General features: G+C 37.3%; 5 protein-coding genes across 5 annotated transcripts; 2 read left to right on the top strand and 3 right to left on the bottom strand.

Moving 5' to 3' along the window:
• Positions 1-906: 906 nt before the first annotated feature.
• On the bottom strand, positions 907-6,674 carry LOC116159715. Its single transcript, XM_031472781.1, has 5 exons — positions 6,398-6,674; positions 6,065-6,328; positions 4,601-5,407; positions 4,337-4,548; positions 907-1,017 (listed from the first exon to the last, which is right to left on the bottom strand). The coding sequence occupies exons 1-5, from the start codon at positions 6,672-6,674 to the stop codon at positions 907-909; spliced, it is 1,671 nt and encodes a 556-aa protein (XP_031328641.1).
• Positions 6,675-8,031: 1,357 nt separating this feature from the next.
• Positions 8,032-9,395, top strand: LOC116159713 (uncharacterized protein K02A2.6-like). Its single transcript, XM_031472768.1, has 4 exons — positions 8,032-8,096; positions 8,293-9,002; positions 9,045-9,343; positions 9,387-9,395. Exons 1-4 carry the CDS (start codon positions 8,032-8,034, stop codon positions 9,393-9,395), a joined length of 1,083 nt encoding a protein of 360 aa, XP_031328628.1.
• Positions 9,396-10,494: 1,099 nt separating this feature from the next.
• On the bottom strand, positions 10,495-14,669 carry LOC116158588. The gene is made up of 2 exons (XM_031471394.1): positions 13,444-14,669; positions 10,495-11,635 (listed from the first exon to the last, which is right to left on the bottom strand). Exon 2 carries the CDS (start codon positions 11,414-11,416, stop codon positions 10,631-10,633), a length of 786 nt encoding a protein of 261 aa, XP_031327254.1. The 5' UTR covers positions 11,417-11,635; positions 13,444-14,669; the 3' UTR covers positions 10,495-10,630.
• LOC116159706 lies at positions 11,542-14,680 on the bottom strand. Its single transcript, XM_031472754.1, has 5 exons — positions 14,612-14,680; positions 13,505-14,321; positions 13,444-13,463; positions 12,490-13,365; positions 11,542-12,438 (listed from the first exon to the last, which is right to left on the bottom strand). Exons 1-5 carry the CDS (start codon positions 14,678-14,680, stop codon positions 11,542-11,544), a joined length of 2,679 nt encoding a protein of 892 aa, XP_031328614.1.
• Positions 14,681-21,541: 6,861 nt separating this feature from the next.
• LOC116159695 lies at positions 21,542-22,114 on the top strand. The gene has a single exon (XM_031472743.1). The coding sequence runs from the start codon at positions 21,542-21,544 to the stop codon at positions 22,112-22,114; it is 573 nt and encodes a 190-aa protein (XP_031328603.1).
• Positions 22,115-23,752: the final 1,638 nt, after the last annotated feature.

Genomic DNA, 23,752 nt, shown 5'->3' with positions numbered 1-23,752 from the left:
AAACTTACCTCTACCTCTTATTTACTGAAGAGTTTGCAGACGATCACGCTATTTTCCTTAACACTTTTATATGCGTAATTCTTTGGCCATTTACGCATTCGGCATTTTTAAGGTATAAAGTGAAAAAGCCGACGTATCAGGCAGACAGCTGACGCCTTACCTGATATATGAATATAAAAATAAAAATGTCTGTGCTGCACTTCCTCCAGTAAACAGCAGACGTGTCAGGCCCAGGCGGATTCTGGCGGACGCATCTGCTAAATATTAACATTCTTCGAGCAGGGCGAAATTTACCGAAAGGATAACGCGTCTGCTATTTACAAATATGCAAGCGGGACGCGGGGAACGGAATCAGTGCGCATTGTAATTTCACAACGGGAAATGCAACTAAACACATTTGACACTGCAGCGGTATCCCGCTTTGTAAAATGCGCTTCTGCAAAATTTGTACTACTATTTTTCATTTCCTAATTTCAGAGAAACTCGATCCGATGTGATTTCAACGTCTCTTTCTTTGGATTTATCAATGTCAGAATAAACTACGAAAGTATCGATTGCCCAAATAGGTAACACATTTTTGAATTGCTGCTAAGTACTGCAGCTACAGACCATCTACAAGCTTACTCAGTTAGTTAATTCTATGGTGATTCCCTATATTTCTATTGCATTGCATTAAAAGTTCTACCTGTACGATGTTGTGCTTCCTATGTAAAAGGCAATTTAATACTCTAAAAATATTGATTCAACATTTCAAAAGAGTGCATGATTTAGGATCAAGCTCTTTATTTACATGTTGTGAATGTGAGCGAACTTATCAGTACTTGGATAGATTTAAAAAACATGTGAATCAGAAACATATTCGTAATGCTATTAAATTAGTCGATTCTGAATCTACATCCTCAACCACTAATCCAACTTCACCATCACCACCAAAAACACCAACACCAAAACCACCAGAACCACTACTAACAACACCCACTGAACCAATATCATCACCTCCTCCTCCATCACAATATCCTGTGGACTTTAAGTTTGAAAATATTAAGAATGGATTAACTCAATCTTTGCTGTTGTTTATACTTGAACTACACAACAAAAGTAATTTTTCTAGAAAAGATATATCTTACGTTCAAAATGCTATGACCAAACACGTAGTTACCGCATTTGTGCAATTGTTCAAGGAATTGCATAGTTACCTCAAAAGAAGCAATAATACTGAGCTCTGTGAGGAAATATTGGGTATAATTTCGGCTTTAAGAAATCCCTTTGAGAGTTATAATTCAGAACACTTGCTTCACAGGTTGTTAAAGTATAATGACTATGTTGGAGATATAAAACATTATACATTATGTAATGAAGTAGTTGCAATTCATCGACAAGGAGGTTTAACTTATGATGAGAAAAAACTGTCAGGTGTTTTGATGCCACTTCAATTCCAATTTCGGAAATTTTTCGAAAGGGGAAACTTACTAAGAAACATGCAAGACTACATGAATCGGCTCAAAACTTGCACAAAAATGAAAAATTTCATTCAGGGCAAATTATGGGCTGAGAAAACTAAGCTCTATCCAAATAAAATTCTCATTCCATATTTTGTATATATTGACGACTTTGAAATCAATAACCCGTTGGGGTCACGTGCCGGATTGCACTCTGTATGTAATGTTTATTATTCATTTCCGTGTCATCCGATAGAAAATTCAAAATCTGAAAATGTATTCCTAGCAGCATCTCTGAAATGTAAAGATATTAAATCTTTGGGTAATGATGTGTGTTTTAAGCACCTAATAAATGAATTAAAACTTTTGGAGGAGACGGGAATTTTAATTGAGGTTGAAGGTAAAAGTGAAGAAGTGCATTTCGTAATAGCTTTAGTAACGGGCGACAATTTGGGTTTAAACTCATTTTTAAATTTCAATAAATCTTTTTCCAGTACCTCATTCTGTAGGTTGTGCAAAACAAATAAAATTGAATGTCATAAGCAAGTAATAGAGAATTCTGCTTCTATGCGAACAATAGAAAATTATGAGGATGACTTGGACTTGAATAACCCTGCGTTAACAGGAATCAGGAGCGAATGTATATTGAATGAAATTCCGTCATTTCATGTGGTCTCTAATTATTATGCAGATGTTATGCACGACGTATTTGAAGGTATTTGCCACTACAACTTTTGCCATGCTCTATTATACTTTATCCAGCAAATGAAATATTTTGATATAAGTACTTTTAACTTGCGGAAAACACATTTTGAGTATGGACCCACTGAAATCGAGAATATACACAATGCTGTCATAGAACTGAAACATATACAAAAAATGAAATTAAAAATGTCTGCTAGACAAATGATGACTTTCACTCTATATTTTCTTATTATGATGGAGGATTTGGTTCCAAACGACGATCCGGTCTGGAATTTTCTTGTGAATTTTGTTGAGATAGTAGACATTTTACTATGTTTTGAAATAGATGACACAACAATCAATCTTCTAGAACATAAAATCAAAAAACATAACTCAGATTTTGTGATATTATTCAATGACACTCTGAAACCTAAATTTCATAATTTGGTCCATTACCCCACAATCATACGACAATCTGGACCATTACGTAATTTTTGGTGTTTCAAGTATGAGTCATTTCATCGACAGTTCAAGATTTATTCTAATTGCATTACCTCCAGAAGAAATATATGTCTTAGTTTGTGTAAAAAATATGAATATAGATTTGCATACAATATATCAAAGTCGGATAACAATACTCTTTTCACAGTTAATAATTTACATCAAACGGAATGTAATTATGCAACATTGATTCGCAATAAACTGAATATTAACATGGACTGCCTGAAATTCTTCGACGAGATGATCTATAAAGGTGTAAGATATTCTTGTAAAGGTTACTTTGTTTCCACATTCGAAAATGATATTGCATTTTATGTCATATTGAAAATTATTGTGATTAACAATGAATCTGTACGACTATTTTGCCAAAAATTGAGAGATGTTGAGTTTAAAGAGCATTTTATCGGTTATCTAGTTGATACTACTAATTTAGGATCAATTTCAATCCTTTCCATGAACGACATAGTAGGACCTCCAATCACTGTAATCAAATCACCTAGAGGTCAGACTATTTTGAGACCAAAAGAGTTTTTTAGAAGCATCTAATTTCCACAAATTACGATCTAATCTATTCATTATAATTAAGCTGTTGTAGACGTCGATTCCTTGTATAAACTGCAAATTTAGCCTACGGACATTCATGGAGTCAAATCAACTGATAAGTCGAAATAAAGTGGGGGAACTGTAAAATAATAACTCAAATATAACGTATTTTCTTCTCAGCTTGTACGGTTTTTCGTCCCCGTTTCGACTAAAAATAGAGAAAACCACTAGTTCACATAGAATGACTTGCAGTTTGTACAACGAATGAACGTCCTAAACCAGACTCACGACTCTTTCCAATTTATTATATTTCTGTTATTATGTATCTCTGAACTATTTCTCTGAGAAAATGGTACTGATAAGGGAGCATACGTACGATTTTCATATACAGGTTGAGCTTTCAAAATTAGCAATGGAAACTTTGGAATTCGGGATCAACGAAAATGATGAAGAATATGGGTTTTTAATGAACAACAGTAGCCTAAGAAGAGCCTTGTCAGCGGACCTTACTGCGTCTGATTCCATTCTCCTTGACATAACAAACAGAGAAGACAACCAAATGAGCGCTTGCTTGAGCGCTGATGTTCTAGAATTACAGACATTATTGACTAACTGGAAGCTTGATCGTTTGCTGAATCATTTAGTAGCTATGTCAAGTCTCAAAATTATGTAATTTACAATCTAAATAGTGAACTAATTTGCATGATCCAAATAAATAATTCTGTACCTATATATCGATGGTGTTTTGTCAAAACATCGTAAGCGCCAAATGTTACTTTTTACAGGAAACGACTTTTTCTGATAGCAACTGTATTTCATGTCGTATCGCAATGAAATTTTATACGGCGTTTTTTTTTATCATTAAAACTCGTTTACAATGGTTATTTTAAAAAAAAATTTGATTTTTTAAGCAATTTTGGTTCTTACGATGTTTTGCCAAGAAAATATTAAAATTGTGTTTTAAATCTTAGCCGCTTACGATACACATACGATGTTCTGCTCGTTTCTGGATGTGAATTTCTAAATAATTATAGGCTCAGCTATTTGTTTCTAAGAAGTAATGAAATTATAAACAAATAGGTCAATTGTTTATAAATGGAAGTAAATAAAAACAACAAAATAAACAACATAATTCTAGGAGCTCTGCTTGGACAAATCTCAGTCTCAACTTTTTCATCCTCTTCATCCGTTTCTGCCAATGTATCTTCAACCTCTATCGTACCCTTAAAATTTTCGTATTCTTTGTGGTAGCGTTCTGGAATCACGCGCTTGGCACATAGGTCCATTAAATTCTTTAACTTCAAGGCAGAAATTGGGAGCGGTGATGGATATAAATTTCCTATTTTCGGCATTTCTAGGAGACTGCTGGCTGACCTTTTAGCTATAAACAAAAGCATAAGCATTTATTATAAAACATCATAATTTATACTAACATTTACGTGGTTGACGAAGTTCTACAGTTTGTTGTCCGTCGCAGTCCAAAAAAGAATATTGAATTTTAATGACATCTTCACCTTTTTTGAAAGAAGCAATTCTTAGCTGACTCAGTAAAATTTTTTCTCCTTCTTTTGTTTTATTAATTTTGTTTGGTAATACATTTTTAGCCGCTTCTTTCCAAGACATGAAATCGGTATGCTTCATATTAATTACCTCAAAAGGTGTATGATTAACCCTCGCATTAGCGATTAAAGTATGCCATTCCGATGGCGCCCAAACGGTGCGTTTGTTAATGAAGCGTTCTATTGTTGCATGGACCGAGTCTACGGGCATGTACGTATGTCCCGGAAGAAGAAACACTATTTTTATATGATGGACGTTCTTGGAACTTTTTAAAAATTGATGCAACATACTCAACATGGCCCTGTTTCTATTCTGCCCGGAGCAGCTATCGCAGTAAAGCACAACGAATTTGACAAAAACACGCTGGTCAACGTCTTGCAAATATTTATTTATAATTGTGCAGATCTCATCGCAGCCACGATTACCGTCGGTTTCACCCCACAAATAGCAAAACGTGCGCCTTGTTCCACTTTCATATACTGTTTCATTGTATACCGCGTATTTCCGTGAGTAATATAACAGCATATTATCACCATGAGGAGTATTTAAAACCTTTTGCAGGTCAAAACTTGCACATACAAAAGTTTTATCTTCCTTTGCAATTTTTTGATCGGACAAAAATAGTTTTTTACTTTCTTCTTTGTGTTTTAAATGAATTTCGTAACGTTTTTCATCTTCTGCTGAAAATGTAAACTGTTGACCCTTTCTGGATTCGCATGTAGAGCATTTATCTTTTTTAGGAAGATGAAATCCTATATTAAAATCGTTGGAGAAAATCTCTCGAAACACCTTTAGAGATATTTTGGTCTTTATTTTGAGGTATTCTAAGGTATCCTTTTTAAAAATTCTGTATAAAAAAGATACATTCCTCAACTCTGTAGGTAGATATTTCTTTACGGTGCTACCTCTACAGTAGTGTGATGGTACTGCAGGTAATTTTTTAATAAATTCATGAACCAGCTGTTTATCCTGTAATGACGTTTTATTGTGAGGTTCGTGCTTGCCTCGTTTATCCGTTTTAGCACATGTAAAATTTACCGCATTGTTTTTCGTATACCTCAACGTCATTTGTGATATGCATAGAGTTTTCAACAAGAATTGTTGGCAAACTTCTGTTTTTTCTTCATTCCATGGTATGACATACTTAAAGGTTCTGACTCTTCTGCTGTTTTCGACATCACGTCTACGTCTTCTCTTTATATTCTTTTCTTCGATGCACAGCAAAATCCAATCTCGCTGCTTTTGAAGACTTCCTAAACCCCAATAAAATTCAAAAATTTCATGGCGTTGTTCAGTGAATTTTTTTGCGCAAGAGTTTTGACATTTTTTGGTCTTACAAGGGTTGTCTTGCACAGACTTCCCAGCGCCCAAAAGTTTTTGAATCCTTCGTGTGTGCCTTTTATTGGGTGACTTAGCTTTTCTCAAACCGGATTCTCCAACAATCTCTGTTAATAATTCATCCATCGGTTCTTCTACATCAGAATCAGTAGCATATTGGTTATTTACTTCATTAAAGGACAAGTCAGAATCAAATCGTTTAAATTTGGATTTTATTTTTGAAGTTTTTTGTTCAGGTTCCGATTCTGAGCTAGACGAATAATCTACCAGGCGTGTTAAATAGGTATTAGTACTATCGATAGATTCTTCCAATATTCCTGTTTCTATCTGACGTTCATTGTGCTCATCTACCTCAGACCATAAAGGGGCATTTACTAAGTTATTATCGACAAATAATTGCCCTAAATGCTGAGTGGCTATATCATCGTTTTCCGCAATAATAATTGGAATATTGTCTATGTCAAAAGCATCTGAACTGGTCATAAACATGTTTTCATAATCGACGTTCTCCCCATTCATAGAGGGGATTTGATCTAATTGATCTAAATCTCCGCTGCGTTCAGTATTTAATGCTAACTGTACCAAATGTTTACTTCGTAACGAGGCCATTTCCTACACCAAACATTATTGTCATTTATAAAATAGCAACGTATTACTTATAAATAATGATTAAAGTTTCTAATTTCTACATTACATAAAATTGCAAAACTCACCCAAGTCTACGCTTAAAAATGAATAAGTAGTCACTAGCCACAAATCAAACAGCACCATTACCTGATCAACAAACAGCCATAATGACGCAAGCGCCCGACACGGTTAGGAATTTCTATCGTAAGCGCCACGTTCTCCTAATTTTCGTAACAGTTACGATGTTCTGCCGGTAAAAGGTCCTCGCTTACGATGTTTTGACAGACTTTGTTTATAAAATTTGGCGCTTACGATAATTTTCTTTTTTAAATTGAAAGAAAACGGTTAATTATTTACTTATGATGTTTTGCAGGGACCTTCCGCTTATCGTAAGCGACAGTTTACACCAAAAAAACGTAAAATTGTCAAATATGTCGCTTACGATGTTCTGCCAAAAACCCATCGATATAAGCATTGATAAGTATTTTGACATGTTTTTTTTTCAGATCAGAAGGTTTTCGTGCCTCAGCTCAAAATGATGGGGAGACACCATGTGCGGGAGTTGCTCGAAAAATATGACGTTGGAACGCGAATTGAATTCGAGCACTATCTCTCACTCTGGAGACAATCAATTGGTATCCCTCTAAATTCCTATGAAACTGGGCCCACTGGAAGTGGTATGACAAGGCAGCTCGCAAGCACATCCATCTGGGTGGACAATCTTGAACCATCAGACATAAGGTCACCGTGTTCAATCCCATCATTCAACCGATGCGGGATCAGGTGCCAAAGTGCTATTGGCAACTATTCTGAAAGACTCCCCGAAAGCAGCGCTGTTGATGGAATACTGGGAAAAAAATTCGAAATTTGAAAACGAACAGAGAGGAGCCCTGATCAGTTTAATAGCAAGATACTTCGAGGATAATCGCATCCCCATGACAATGGCAGCAAGCTATCAATTGGAACGAGAGATAGTCGAGAGATTTCCGACTGAGAAGCTGGTAAGTTGGGCTTAATTAATTCAGTTCAAAATATTGACTCCAACTTAACAAATTCTAGGAGTTCTACCGCACTAACAAGAGAGGAAACCTCTACAATAAATGGAGGAACAGCAACGGTAGATTCAATAAAGCTGTTTTGAAAAAAACGGAAAAAACGGATACAAGCAGGACTGATATTGCTCTTGGTAAGTGAATAAATGTTTTGTATATATTATATATATTTCAATATATTAGTTTATATGCTTATCAATTTACGTTATTATTTGTTTCAGATTCAGAAAAGGACGCGGAGGATATAATTGTTATAGTATATCTGTATGTTATAAAACGTGGCAACTATGTCTTTCGTAAAGGTTGCCAAGACGAAGCCGGTACGCTTGACACGACAGCTGCTCGATGGCCGGTGACATGACAATTGTCTAATAAAGATCTGTTCCGCTACCTGTGTGTTAATATATTAATCCAAGCAATCACCCAACATAATATGGTGTCAGAAGTTGTCGTCTAAAATTAATCTGTCAGTAAATAAAGAATCAAGCCCGTCATGCCAGACAATGAAGTAAATCCGTCAAATTCAAATGCTAACCAATCTGTTGTAGAAGCACGTGTAGTAGAGCAGCACCTATGGCATCTTGTTCGCTTCAGCCTATGAATCTGCGTGCACCTGATTTATCACAAGCCTGGAAAACTTGGAAAACCCAATTCCTAATTTATCTGCGAGCTACAGGTCTTGACAAAGAAAGTGATGCAAGAAAAGTCGCCTTAATGCTTCACTACCTGGGCCCCGATTGCTTGAAAATCTACAATTCTTTTAACGAAAACTTGGATTCTGTGAAATACGACGAGCTAGAAACGAGGTTTGATGCACATTTTACACCTACCGCTAATATTTCATTTGAGAGGCATATATTTATAACACGAAAGCAAGGTAGCAATGAATCCCTTGAGGATTATGTCACAGCATTAACAAATCTTAGCCTGTCCTGCGACTTGGGAGCACTACGTGAAAGCTTGATTAAAGACATTTTTACCTGTGGTTTAAACGAATCCAATCACTACATCAAGGAAAAATTAATTAGAGCAGGTCCAATCGAATTAAATGAAGCAGTCGAACTAGCGAAGACCGCATCCCTTACAAAAGCGCAGATGTCTCAGTTAAGTTCAGCAGCATCGTTCGTAGGTGCAATAAATAATCAATTTCAAAGAAGAAAGCGTGTCAATCAAAGCCACACGAAGAGAAGAAAATCTGTCAGTCCGAGTACATCGCCTAAGAATAATTATGGATCGCCGTCAAGCAACGATAGTGCATGTACCCGCTGTGGTCAACATCATCTATATAGATGCCCTGCAGCAACTCAAATTTGCAATTACTGCCACAGAAGAGGACATTTCGTGCAATGCTGTTTTAAGAAAAAATCAAGAACTGTTCATCAGCTGTCTACAACCGAAGATTTATTTTTAGGGATGGTCGAGTGTGAAAATGTTCCCAGTTCTGATGTCAAATCCTTATCATGGGAATCTGCCGTACACATTAACAACAAAGAAGTCATTTGCCAATTGGACACCGGAGCTCAAACGAACATAATCAGTTTGTCTAAGTTCACAACTTTGGGCTTACCGAACTCAAATATCACACCTTGTTCGTCAAGGGTGAGTACGTTTACAGGACATAATATTGATGTAATTGGTTCAGTTAATTTGACTTGTAAAGTAGGGTTAAGGAAGTCGCACGAATTATTTCATGTTGCAAATTTCAATTGTGTTACAATCTTAGGATTAAGAGCTTGTATTAATTTGAAATTAGTGAAAAGACTTCACAACGTGCAATTCGATTCTGAAAGTAATCAGACGAGTGAAGTTCAGTCTGAAAAACACAATGTCTTGGAAACTTATAAGGACGTATTTGAAGGTTTAGGTAAAATTGATATGAAATGTCACTTTGTAGTCGATAAAAATATTAAGCCTGTCATTGAACCACTGCGAAAAATTCCTTTTATGTTACATAAGGATTTGGAAAAAGAACTTAAACGTATGGTTGACTTAGGGGTTATAATAAGAATATCTGAGCCCACTGCATGGGTAAATAGTATAGTTATAACCACTAAGAAAAATGGTAATTTAAGAATCTGTCTGGATCCTAGAAATCTGAACAAAGCAATTAAACGGTCTCATTATCCATTTCCGAATATAGATTCGGTAACAAGTAAACTTGCGAATGCATGTTTTTTCTCAACTCTCGATGCAAATTCAGGTTTCTGGACTATACCTTTAGATGACCAATCATCTAAACTGTGTACTTTTATAACTCCTTTTGGACGTTTTCGTTTCCTGAGGTTACCATTTGGTATTAACTCTGCACCAGAAATATTCCATGCTACAATGGTGGATCTGTTTGCACAAATTAAAAATGTAATTATTTATTTTGATGATCTGCTTATATTTGGAAGTACAAAAAAGGAACATGATTATACGATCAAACGAACTTACCTGTGAAGTTCGATCGTAATTATATGAGACATCCAATCCGAAGACATTAGTTAGAATACTATGTAGTTCGTCCTTCTCGAACTCAATCACGAGTGTTTAAAGAAAGGTATATAGGAGCAAAACAGGCCCAATCCTAGGTCCGCCACTGGCACGCAGCTCGCCAGCGCCTACCCGAACTTAGGTACTTCATTTGTTTATAGATTAAATACTGAAAAACCTAGGGTCTGGGTGGGAAGGGTGTAATGTCTTCGGATTGGATGTCTCATATAATTACGATCGAACTTCACAGGTAAGTTCGTTTGATCGTATAATTATATTTCGCCATCCAATCCGAAGACATTAGTTAGAATACTATGTAGCTGTTTAAAGATGACAGGTTTTTCAGGATATGTGAGAAAGAACTCTGCTTTCCGAACTGAACTGGTTTAATAATTTTAGAACTACGTTGACCTAGCTAGAACTAAGTACAGTATTAGCAAACAGGTTGGCTTCCGAAAACGGTCTTTTGTAGAAATTACAAAAAGTTTTGGACTTCGCCGTCCATCCTGCCGTTTGACGAATAGTCTCCACTGGCACTCCTAATTGGAAGGCTTTCGATGTTGCAGCATGGCGGGTAGAGTGTGCTTTGAAGATTTTGGTATTCACACCAGCCTGTTCCAACGTGTCCTTCACCCACCTACTTAGTGTCTGCTTACTCGCTATCCGATGAGGTTTCTTGTATGTAATAAAGAGGAAATCAGTGTTTGACGTGCGTAGTTGTTTAGTCGCTGCCAAGTACTCCTTTAATGTTGTGGCTACGCAAAGATTAGGAGTCTCAGTGAAGTATGGAAGTTGTAGACAGGGTTGCTTTCTTCCCGGGCCAGAAGTTTTAATTTTGTCTTCTATTAATATTTGAAACCCAGTCCTTGACTCAATGATGTTGGGTAGCCGAATTAGGGAAAACGTCTGCATTCGGTGAGCCGTTGAAAGAGCCAGAAGTGTGACTAGCTTCTCGGAGAGCGCTTGCAAGGTGGGCGTAGAACGTTTTTCCAGGAAACTTAACACTATGTGAGGGTCCCAAACCACATCGTATCGAGGTTTTTGCGGTCGCAGCTTCGATATTCCCTTCAGGAAACGACTAACAACTGGGTGGCCAGCTAAATCGGTGGACAAGATTAGAGATAGGGCCGAACGATGCGAGTTGAAAGTTCCATAGCTCTGATTGCCTGTATCGTAGAGATACTGCAGGAATTCCATCACATGTGCAGGTGTGCCGTCAAAGGGAGAGATGCCTTTTTTGGCGCAGTAGGGCCACCAGAGCTTGAACGTCCCTCCATATTGTTGGATGGTTGCTTCCGATAAGGAGTGCAAAATTGTTTCTACTACATTTTTTGGCAGCTCCTTTCGTGTAAACGCTTCCCTGATAACCTGGCCGCCAGTAGAGAAAGGTTGTTCGCCAAAGGGTGGGGTTGCTTGCTGTAAGGATGAAATAACAAATCATTACTAGGATGAAAAACGATTGGCTCTTGGGCCAATAAGTTAGAAAAGAGTGGGAACCAGGCTTGATTTTCCCACCTTGGGACAATTACAATTCCTTCAGCCTTGTCGTCGATTATCTTTTGCAATACTCTTAAGATCAAGGCGAATGGAGGGAAAGCATAGAAGGCCAGATTACTCCATTGAATAGTGAAGCTATCAACCTTGACGGCATCAGGGTCCCTTTGCCAGGAAACATAAATAGGGCATTTGTGATTGTTTTTGGACGCGAACAAATCTATCTCTGGTAACCCGAAGCGTTTGGTCACCACCTTAAACGCCCTGTTGCTTAAGCTCCATTCGGTTTCGGGTGTTAGGCTCCTGGATTCTCTGTCGGCTATCCAATTGTCCGAAGAGCTGATATAGGACACGTGCAGCCAAAGGTTTCGCTCCTCACACCATTCCCAAATCCTCTTTGTGAGATCAAAAAGCGCTGAATGGTGAATGCTCCCCATTTTATTAATATAAGATAACGCAGTAGTATTATCGCATCTTAATAAGATGTTGCTGTTGGAGCAGGACGAAGCAAAACCTTTAAGTGCAAAGAAAATTGCTAAAAGCTCTAGGTAATTGATATGATGTAGTCTGTCTTCAGGAGTCCACCACCCACGAATTCTACTCTCTCCGCAGCAAGCACCCCAACCAGTAAGCGAGGCGTCTGAAAAAACCTCCAGCACAAATTGATCCTTCCTAATGTCATTAAAAGCAGCGTCAATTGAAGTAAGCCACCAAATAAGGTCTCGCTGTAAGTCTACGTGCAGTGACATTGACGCAGAGTACCTCCCTTCACTCACCTGGAGGGCCAAATGTTTGTGCCGTTCGAAAATTTTGGTACGTAACCACCCGTATTTGACTCCCGGGCAGACCGACACCAGATAGCCAATAAAACCTGCCCAATCGCGAATTTTACAGCGTTTCAAAGACAAGAATTTACTGGTCCACTTCTTTATTTTTTCTTTCTTTTCTATTGGCAGAAAAATTGTGAGTTGCTCCGAATCGAGCATAAAGCCCAGGAATTTGATGGTCTTGTTAGGGATTAACCGGCTTTTTTGTAAGTTAATGGAAAATCCCAGAGACTGCAAAAAATCGACTGCTACCTTAGTATTACGGAGGCAGCCATCGTAGGAAGAATTCAATAGTAAGATATCGTCCAGGTAGCACACGCACAAAATATTATGAGATCGCAGCCATTGTGTTACCGGGCGCATGAGTTTAGTGAAAACATAGGGCGCGGGAGATAACCCAAATGGCAGACAGGTGAACTCGTATAACTGCCGATCAAACTCAAATCTTACAAATTTCCTAGAATTTGGGTGGATTCGTATATGGAAGTAGGCGTCCTTAATATCGATGGATGTAAACCAGCAGTCTTTTTTGATGAGTCTCAAAGCAGTTCTAATGTCCTCCATTTTAAAATGGGGAGACTCTAGGAAAGTATTAAGATACTTTAAATTCAAAATGAAACGTTTCCCGCCATCGGGTTTATCCGCTAGGAAGATATTGGAAACACACTGTCCCGGGTGAGACTCGCACCTCACTATTGCTTTGGACTTTAGTAGAGACTTGATTGCATCAAACATATCTAAATTCTGGGCTGTCCAAACTTTAGGTAAGTGCCCGATGCAAAAACTTGGTGGGGTGGCGAAAGGTAGTTCATAGCCTTCTATCCACTGGAGTAAAATAGGGTTTGTCGTTATTTTGCGCCAGTTAACCAGGAAATGATGGAGTCTGCCCGCAATAGGACTTACCTGAATTAGCGTTTGTAACTCTTTAGATGGGGTTTGTGCCCTCGGGATGACCTCGTCACACCTCTGTGACGGGTCGGGCCGAAGCGGTTTAAAGGACGGCCATCTCTTTCAGTAGCGAAGGCTCTTGAATCCCGTCTTCGAAAACTTTCGCTCCGTCCCCCTCTGGCTGTTGAAAATCTTGTCCCGGTACTCGCTTTTAGCTCCTTCCCTGCAGTCTGTATAGATTTTGCGTCCCGTACGCACTCAGAGACGTTGGCGCCAAAGAGAAGCTCCCCTGGCTTGGTCTTTTCTAGAGCTTCTTTTATATTGTTATTGAGCGTTGGTACTATCAATTTGCGCCTGGTATCGGAGATAACAAAAAGCGAATTTACCAAAATACGACTAGCATCACCCAAAGGCATTAAAATGGCATCTCGAAGGTCCTTAGCAATTGAGCTGTCCTGTAAAAGTAACGACATCGCTCTACCCATGGCAGTCAGAGCGGTAGCAGTTCTGCTATGAATCTCCTTGTAGGAGTTGTCCCGAGCTGATCTGTCGTTCGCTAGAACCGAAAGGATCTCGGGGTTCAACACAGGAGGAGCAAGTAGTGAACAGTTTCCCGGGATGCTATATTGTTCACTCAGCTTTTGAAGGGTTTCTAATGAGACACCGTTCTGTAAAATATGGGTCCAACGGGACGCAATTGCCTCGTGTAAGTTAGCAGCCTGTGTTGACTTGACCGGGCCGTCGTTCCCCAGGACATCAGCAAACTCGTCTATATCTAAAGGGATATTCTCTAAAGAGAGAATATTCTCGTCCACCAACGGTTCGGTAATGGCATCATCCCGAATGACCAATGGTGGCTCCGGAGAAGCACTTGGCCTCGGACTGAAGGTGACCTGCAAGTCCGGGGAATCCCTGTGGCTTAAAGAAACCCGAGGGGACCGATCGCGCCTTGAGGAAGGTGACGGTGTGGTGCTTAAAGAAGCATGGGGCGAACTGGTATGCCTGGTGTACCTACTACCACTTGAAAAAAGGTTTGAATTACGTGTATCGCCGCAACCGTTTCTTGGGGAATGATCCCGGTTAGAACGAGATCGAGAGCAATGGCCGCTCGAGCTTGCACCGCTACTGTTATAATGGCGGGGTAAATTCTCCTTGTTCGAAACTAACAAACTCTCTAACCTACGTAAACGGTCACGTAATTCTCTTTTCGAGACACTTCTGCTCCTAGAACGGTGTTTTCTTGATTTCCCATTTCTAAAATAGAGATAATTATAATCCAATATTAATAACCAACACAACGTGAGCACGAGAAAACGAAGAATGAAGTACCTAAGTTCGGGTAGGCGCTGGCGAGCTGCGTGCCAGTGGCGGACCTAGGATTGGGCCTGTTTTGCTCCTATATACCTTTCTTTAAACACTCGTGATTGAGTTCGAGAAGGACGAACTACATAGTATTCTAACTAATGTCTTCGGATTGGATGGCGAAATATAATTCTGTTTTAAAAACGGTCCTTGATAGGGCTCGTTCAGTGAATATGCGTTTTAATCCAAATAAATCGCATTTGTGTAAAACCTCTGTAACCTACATGGGTCACGTATTTTCAAGTCGTGGCATTCATCCAGATCCTTTAAAAATTAAGGCAATTGTTAAAATGCCAGAACCCAAAAATAAGCAAGATTTACAAAGGTTTATGGGTATGTTAACTTATTTGTCGTCATTTATCATAAATTTTTCTGATCATACGAAAGTGTTGAGGTTATTAATTAAAAAAGACAACCCTTGGCATTGGGATGAAATTCATAGAACAGAATTTAACAAATTAAAAACCCTTATCACTAAAGCACCAGTATTAACGTACTTTGATACAAACAAGAAACTTACGCTATCATGTGATTCATCTCAATATGCAGTTGGAGCTGTCATATCGCATGATATTAACCCAATTGCTTTTGCATCTGCTTCATTAACAGACTGTCAGCAAAATTATGCACAAATTGAGCGTGAACTTCTTGCAATTGTATATGGATGTATAAAATTCCATCAGTACATATATGGACAAAAAGTGCTAGTGCACACTGATCATAAACCATTAATTCCCCTTTTTATAAAGCCCTTATATAAGGTCCCACAGCGTCTTCAAAGATTTATGCTTAAAATTCAAGCCTATGATCTTGAAGTTCAGTATGTGCCAGGAAATAAAATGTTTGTATCTGATACCTTATCTAGGGCTCCATTGTCAGATAAACTGCTGGAAATATCAGATGAATTTGATAAGGATCTTAATTTACATGTAAATTTACTAGTGTGCAATCTTGCAGTTTCTTCTGAACAGTTAAACAAAATTCGAGAACAGACGAACAATGATCAGACTCTGTTAACGTTAAGTAAATATTATCAAGATGGTTGGCCGTCAAATAGAAATAATATTCCCTTAGAAGTGCGACCATTTTTAAAATTTTCTGAATTTATTCATGTTGCGGATGGTATCGTTTTTAAAGGTGATTGTATCGTAATACCATCATCACTACGCAAGGAAATGCTGGCAATAATCCATGAAGGACATTTTGGTATTGATCGATGTATTAAGTTCGCAAAAAACTCATTATTTTGGCCGAACATGAGTAGCGATATCAAAAATATCGTGTCTACATGCATTACGTGTCAGCAATTCAGCAGAAATAACAGTCAACTTCCTTTAATGCCACATGAAATAAAATTAGTACCATGGTATAAGATTGGGGTAGATTTTATGGATGTATTGGATAAGAAATATCTTGTTTGCATTGACTATTTCTCGAAGTACATAGAAATAGCAGTAATGCAAAGAGGATGTACAGCTTTACTAGTTATAATAGAACTAAAATCAATTTTTGCAAGGCATGGAATACCTGTCACATTAATCTCAGACAATGGTCCTCCATTTGGTTCCAATGAATTTGCTAACTTTGTTAAAACTTGGCATATAAATCACGTGACAGCTAGTCCACACCATGCTCAATCAAATGGTCAAGTAGAAAGGAGTATAGGCACTTTGAAAAATATGATTATTAAAGCATTTGAGTGCAATGAAGATCCATATTTGGCTCTTCTACAATATCGTACAACTCCTAACGAAAGTTTGAACTCCCCATCACAATTGTTAATGAGTCGCTTACTCAGAACGCGACTACCCATTAAAGAATCTCTTTTGCAATCACAATTAACAGATTTGAATAAGCAAAAACAATTTATTGAAAGAATGAATTTTAAAAAATCTCATTATTTCAATAAATCATGTAAAACTCTTAATGATCTCGTAGTGGGACAAAAAGTGTTATTCAAAAAGGCACTTGCAGATAAAAAATGGCACATAGGTACAATTGTAAGTGTAGGACCTTTACCACGAACTTATCAAGTACAAAATGCAGAAGGCACATTATACCGCAGAAACCGAATGTTCTTTAAACCCTTAAAAACAATGGAAACTGAAATTACTGATGTTAATAATGATAATGAAGGATTATTAACTAACAGTAATTCAGACAATTCATTACTAATTGTTCCAAACCTAATTAGGTCAGAAACGGTGAATGATTCTGAAATACAGGTGAATGATTCTGAAAGGCACACACGATCAGGTCGTTTAATTAAGACCCCAAGTAGACTAAACTTGTAGTAATGTTTGTAATTATATGTAATGTTTGTTATTTTAAGTATACTTTGTATTATTAAGGAAAGGGAGATGTTATAGTATATCTGTATGTTATAAAACGTGGCAACTATGTCTTTCGTAAAGGTTGCCAAGACGAAGCCGGTACGCTTGACACGACAGCTGCTCGATGGCCGGTGACATGACAATTGTCTAATAAAGATCTGTTCCGCTACCTGTGTGTTAATATATTAATCCAAGCAATCACCCAACATAATAATAATAAGGTCACTGCGCAATGACGATCTATCTGCCGAAGAGCTCGATCGGTTTTGGAAGGCGTGCGGGAATTATCGATTGAATCAAATCAGAACAGCCAATTCAACAGCAGAAATTTTGAAGAAGTGGCCGCAATATAAAACTCCCTCCGGATATAGATTTGTACGTGGAATCATTCAGATTTTAAATAATATTAACAATAAAGTAATTTACTTTTGCAGATTGAATTTGATTTCGTCATTCTCAATAGAGATAGTAAAGACCCTTCTTCAATTTGGGAGGCCGGTGCGAATAAGATAATACAATTCCTCGCAAATAGTATCAAAGACAAAGAGTTGAAAACTTTGATAAAAAGTCTGGACGAAGACATGGAAGAGCGTAAGTAGAAATTAACTTATAATGCAGCTTCTCGTGTCCTCAAATCGACTATCGAAAATATCAATTGATGATTGCGTAGATAATATTACCTACGATTACATAGTATACCTTAAGTATTACTTTGTCACACTAACTTTCATTTTCTACCAATAGATAGTCGGAACGCCACAATTCTGTGGCTTCTTCATGGGTTCTTTGTGCCCAGCAATCGAGGAACACAAACCGATATAAACGGCAAGAAAAAAATTACAAAATACACTATTCGAGACTCTCAGCAGTATTTCCTCTACCTGGGAAAATCTGCCCAACAAGTAGAGCAATGGATAGAACACAGGAAGTCCAAAGGTACAGCCATACAGCCATTTTTATTCGCCATTGCAGAGAGTCTCAAAGAAATAGGAGAGGTTTTTGTTTATTTCGACGACGTGAAGTTCAAATTTTATAACATAATACGCGCAATGGACATCTGTTTCAAAATATTCCACGTATTCAATCTCGAATATCCGAATGAGTGCCACATGTTTTGGACATTCATCGAAACATATTTATATAATGTAAAATCAAACAAAAGTTATACTAAAGTTTATGAACTTAAAGACTTTTTGAAATCAGGCGAGAACTAGGTGCGTCTCATTTTGTATTTTGTAAGTATATTTTATTAATAAATGAGGCATAACGTATTTCATTTGTGTCTGTGTCTCAGTTCAACTTTTATCACAGTTATGTGCAGGGTAAGTATTTTGTCTAAAAACGTGTCAACATATATCAGTACAAATAATTACAATTGATGCTTTAATAATAAGTCATTTGAGCATTTCTATAGGTAATTAATGTACCTACTCTACTCTGATTCTAAAATTAATGACCGGGGACGTTGTATCAAACCATCTTTGATCCCCATGTCTTGTCAAGGCACACTAAAATATTAATGCGATGCATATTGATTCACTGCTATTGATTTTATGTAGCCCGATCCTTTGATCAATGAACGTAGCTTTAACCAATAGGTAAGTGAACCTTAAATCAAGACATTGGAACTTTAGGGATAAGCAAGAATACATGTATAACGTGTACTTGAAGCCTAATACTAATTTACCGCAACCTCAACCCAGAATTGCTAGGCATTGCATTGAGGTTTTTGATCATCAAAACAACATAATTTCAACGAACGAAATGACGTCTTCAAAGCCTTATACTAAGGAACCGCAACCTCAACCGATACTCCCAGCCATTGTATTAAGGCTCTTGAACATCAAAACAACACAATTTCAACGAACGAAATTGATGTCATCAGAGCCTAATACTAAGGAACCGCAACCTCAACCGATACTCCCAGCCATTGTATTAAGGCGCTTGAACATCAAAACAGCACAATTTCAACGAACGAAATTGATGTCATCCGAGCCTAATACTAAGGAACCGCAACCTCAACCGATACTCCCAGCCATTGTATTAAGGCTCTAGAACATCAAAACAACACAATTTCAACGAACGAAATTGATGTCATCAGAGCCTAATACTAAGGAACCGCAACCTCAACCGATACTCCCAGCCATTGTATTAAGGCGCTTGAACATCAAAACAGCACAATTTCAACGAACGAAATTGATGTCATCACAGCCTAATACTAAGGAACCACAACCTCAACCGATACTCCCAGCCATTGTATTAAGGTTCTTAAACATCCAAACAACGCAATGTCAGCGAGACTGAATTGATGTCATCGGAGCCTAATACTGAGGCACTCGCTATTAGTCAATCACCATCGAAACCTTCTAGCAATGGTTATAAGCTTTGGAAGGATTTTGAGGTCAAAAGACTTGTTTCGATCACTATTTTTCTCATATTTAGGTAGTTTTTTCTTTCTGTGAAGTACTGAATCAACCTCAAAATCAAACTTTGCTCACCTTCTGTGTATCGGTTCGTCATATTTACCTAATTGTAACGGTAATGACCTAAATTCATGATATGAGCGAATCGAACCATTATGTAAAATTTTTAAAATACTTGTCTGTTAACGGATTTGCTGCACTGTGGACTTGCCTAAGCGTTTTCAACTTTGATGAATATCATCAACTTCACTTTTAACACAAACTACCTAATCAAAAGGCACACTGGAAATCTGTCCTTAACGAAAATCATTTGACGGATTGATATTATTGACAGATCAATAATTGGTTTATTTGTCACGACTTACGTTAATGACGTAATTGTCTCAATCGATTTAAATGTAATGAAGAGAGAATCACATTTATGACGTCAGGTTCAGCACCAGTGAAACAAAGTATAGACCAATTTTTTTTGTGTCTGAAATGACATTAACTTTTTGAAACAAAAATTTCATCTATGTAGAAATAAGTTCAATTGAATAATTTTTTATGCATCTTGCGTGAGTGGTAGACTTTGTGTTTACTCGTACTATCAAAATGGCAGAATATCAACTTTATAGAAATGAGTGCATAAAAAATGTCGCTGCCTCCTGGACTAAAAGTAGACAGTCAAAGAAATCGCATCACAATCAACACCCACACAAGGTCGGAGCTTGTGAATAACACCAACACAATATGACAATACACAGTAGCCCTTTGTTCTAAAAATAACTGTGCTTTAGGATTTCGCAGTTTATGGTACACATATGTATAGTGCAACGGAGATCCGCGAAATCGTTCAAAAAATTTTTTCGGAGTAGAAAGAATTGGGACCCACACCATTTTGTTCAGAAATGTTTGAACCTTCAGAATCTCGCTTTACGACATTTTCCCATGGTCCTGACAAAAGTTATAGGCCGCTAAAGTTGAACTTTACTCATTTTCGCGCGCGCGACTAGACCACCGAAAGTATTTATTTTCTCCGCAACTAAGCGATATACATCAATAATTCATTTTGTAAAATGAAACTACATTTATAGCAGAATCTAAAGCATTCATATTTACCTACCTTGTTATGCACAGTTTTTAGAAAAATGACCGTCAACTTCCAAAATTCGTGTAGCAGATGAAAAGTGCGCACTTTGAACTCTCATAACTTTTTATTTCACGATATCGATTTCCAATATGTATAGCTCATTCGATGCTCCAAAGCATTGTGATTATTTTATTTTCTATAACATTACCGTGAATTTTTCATAATAAAAAAAAAACTACCTCAAATAAGCGAGTTAGCGCCGGTTCTCCGCTGCACTAATAGCTTAGCAAATTGTTTCTTGGCGTGCAATTTTTATTTCGTGCTTTTTTCCTTTAAAAATAGTTCATTTTAGAACTAGGGATGTAATTACAAACCAGTGTAAAGTCTACTATTGAAAAGAATATATCGAATCCATTTTTCATCCAATTAATTATAACTTGTGTACCTACATAAATCAATATTTTATGCTAGATTTTATGTAGTAATCTACTCCAAAATTTTTAGATGCTTTTAGCATAAGTAGGTATCTACCATATTTTGAAAAACGCTTGTCCTTCCTCTTGTTATAGTGCGCTCAATTATAGTTTATAGCATTTTTAAAGGTGGTCTAACGATTTCTTCAAATTTTTTGGCATATTTTGCGTTATGTTCTATAAATTTTTTTCACCTAAATCACACAAATTCAGAATGAGAATCCCGATTTTAAAGTCCTGCGTGACGTCATGCACCAACTAGCATAATCTTGTTTTCTTTATTTATATCCTGACTACAAAAGTACGTGCTTGTTGTAAATATAGCGAAAGTTTCCGAAGGAATATACTGACATGTAGAATGGCTAAAACATGTAATAAACGTTAATCCACATTTTATCTGTATCAGTTGTCATCATCGTTAATAATACATGGTGTCAGGTGGAAAGAACAATGGAGAGTATATTTAAACCCCCGGAACCTCTACATTTGGATGGAAACATTAGCGATAACTGGAGAAAGTTTGAACAGCAGTTCCAAATTTTCATTGAGGCAACTGAATTGGATCAAAAATCGGAAGCAAAGCAGTTAGCTGTTCTTTTAAATCTTGTAGGTAACGATGGACTGGATTTGTATAACTCGTTCACTTTAACGGAAGCGGAAAGAAAATCCTTAAAGTCGGTATTAAAGAAGTTTGCAGAGTACTGTTCGCCTAAGAAGAATGTTATATTTGAAAGGTACAGGTTTAACAGTATTGTACAAAAAGAGGGACAGACTTTCGACAACTTTTTGACGGAGCTACGTAAAGGCGTAAAGACGACAGATTACAAGGAGCAAGATGATATGGTCAGGGACAGGATTGTAATGGGAATTGCGAATAAAAACACCCAGGAAAGACTACTGCGTGAAGAAGCTCTTACCTTGCAAAAGGCAGTTGATTTTTGTAGGGCAACGGAAGCAAGTCAAGTCAAGCACAGTCCAAGGAGTTACAAAATGAGGTGTGTGCCAGTTCCATCAACAAAGTAAGCTCAAGTAGATCGCACAAGCATGCAGAATCCAGGGCCGACATAATGAAATGCGGGTATTGTGGTTACAAACATGCAAAAGGGAAGTGTGCCGCGTATGGAAAGACGTGTGGTAAGTGTCATCAAAAAAATCACTTTGCTGCAGTCTGCAAGAATTCGAGAGAGAAAAGGAAACAAATTCATGATGTCGAAGCCGAAGAATTATTAGGAGAGATGCCAGATCAATTTTATATAAGCTCTGTTAGTAAATGTATTGGTGCAATCAATCGAAATGATGAAACGGTATGGATGCAGAGTGTACTACTCGAAGGTAATTCTGTTGTGCTTAAGTTGGACACAGGTGCAGAGGTCAATGTTTTGCCTTTAGAAGTATTTAATCGGTTAAATAGTAATAAGATGATAAAGCAAACTAACATTGCTCTTGTTGCTTATGGAAGCAATGATTTCAAGCTTAAACCAATTGGCGAAGTAAATTTACATTGCTGTATTAATAGTAAATCGGTAGATTTTCCATTTGTTATTGTTGATGGTAAAAGTCAAGTACCATTGTTAGGTTTACCTGGATGCTTAAGTTTAAATTTGATAAAAAAGATTCACGATGTAAAACCATGTTTTAATGATGTTAATGATATTTTAAAGAAATATAAGACTGTTTTTGAAGGTCTTGGACAGTTTCCAGTTGAACATAAAATAACTTTAAAAGCAAATGCAGTACCTCATGTTCAGACTGTAAGACGGATACCTCATACATTGCATGCTAAGGTTAAGAATAAATTAGATGAACTTGAACAAGTTGGGGTTATTCGTAAAGTTGAGAAACCAACAGAATGGTTAAACCCATTGGTCATTGTTGAAAAAAGAAATAAAGAGATACGATTATGTTTAGATCCTAAATACTTAAATGATGCTATTCAACGTGAGCACTTTCAAATACCAACTGCCGATGAAATTTCCGCAAAATTGCATAACAAATCATTTTTCTCAGTGTTGGATATGAAGGATGGCTACTTTCAAATAAAAATTGATGATAAATCGGCTGATTATTGCACATTTGGTACACCATTTGGGCGTTACCAGTTTTGTCGATTACCGTTTGGTATAAGTTCAGCTCCGGAAGTTTTTCAGAAAAGAAGTTATGAAATTTTCGGAGATATCGATGGTGTTGGTGTATACTTTGATGACATCATAGTCACAGGTGCCACAGAATCAGAACATGATCACAATTTGATGTTAGTGTTAGAGCGTGCTTTGAAACACAATATTAAATTCAATAGCAATAAGCTGCAATTCAAAAAAGAGAAAGTAAAATTTATGGGTCAAATTTTCACTAAAAAAGGGATAGAAGCAAGTGAATCTCATGTCCGTGCAATTTTAGAGATGCCAAAGCCACAAAATAAACATGATCTGTTAAGGTTACTTGGAATGGCAAAATTTCTAGGTAAATTTGCACCCAATATGTCAAAGGTAACAGCACCTTTAAGGCATTTAACACGAGATGATGTTGAGTGGAGTTGGTTACAGGAACATGATGAGTCATTAGACAAGTTAAAACATTTACTTACTAATGCTCCAATCTTGGCATATTTTAATCCATCATTGTCAATTGAAATCGAGACGGATGCATCAAAAGATGGACTTG

This window comes from Photinus pyralis, unplaced genomic scaffold, assembly GCF_008802855.1.
Source record: "Photinus pyralis isolate 1611_PpyrPB1 unplaced genomic scaffold, Ppyr1.3 Ppyr1.4_LG1, whole genome shotgun sequence".
Lineage (NCBI taxonomy): Eukaryota > Metazoa > Arthropoda > Insecta > Coleoptera > Lampyridae > Photinus > Photinus pyralis.
Note: the sequence above shows the minus strand (reverse complement) of the source record. Positions and strands in the feature narration are given on the sequence as shown.

Bases quoted from the DNA above. Each gene is read 5' to 3' on its own strand.
- LOC116159715 (XM_031472781.1), bottom strand. From the start codon at position 6,674: ATGGCCTCGTTACGAAGTAAACATTTGGTACAGTTAGCATTAAATACT. The intron at 6,329-6,397 runs GTCAGATAGAAA...CACGCCTGGTAG, and splicing joins GGTAGATGAGCACAATGAAC to ATTATTCGTCTAGCTCAGAA. The intron at 4,549-4,600 runs GTTAGTATAAAT...TTTTGTTTATAG, and splicing joins ACTTCGTCAACCACGTAAAT to CTAAAAGGTCAGCCAGCAGT.
- LOC116159713 (XM_031472768.1), top strand. From the start codon at position 8,032: ATGTCTTTCGTAAAGGTTGCCAAGACGAAGCCGGTACGCTTGACACGA. The intron at 8,097-8,292 runs GTGACATGACAA...AATCTGTTGTAG, and splicing joins CGACAGCTGCTCGATGGCCG to AAGCACGTGTAGTAGAGCAG. The intron at 9,003-9,044 runs GTACCCGCTGTG...GATGCCCTGCAG, and splicing joins GTCAAGCAACGATAGTGCAT to CAACTCAAATTTGCAATTAC.
- LOC116158588 (XM_031471394.1), bottom strand. From the start codon at position 11,416: ATGGAATTCCTGCAGTATCTCTACGATACAGGCAATCAGAGCTATGGA.
- LOC116159706 (XM_031472754.1), bottom strand. From the start codon at position 14,680: ATGGGAAATCAAGAAAACACCGTTCTAGGAGCAGAAGTGTCTCGAAAA. The intron at 13,464-13,504 runs GTGTGACGAGGT...CCCCATCTAAAG, and splicing joins CGGCCCGACCCGTCACAGAG to AGTTACAAACGCTAATTCAG. The intron at 12,439-12,489 runs GTGAGTGAAGGG...GTAGACTTACAG, and splicing joins ACAAACATTTGGCCCTCCAG to CGAGACCTTATTTGGTGGCT.
- LOC116159695 (XM_031472743.1), top strand. From the start codon at position 21,542: ATGGAGAGTATATTTAAACCCCCGGAACCTCTACATTTGGATGGAAAC.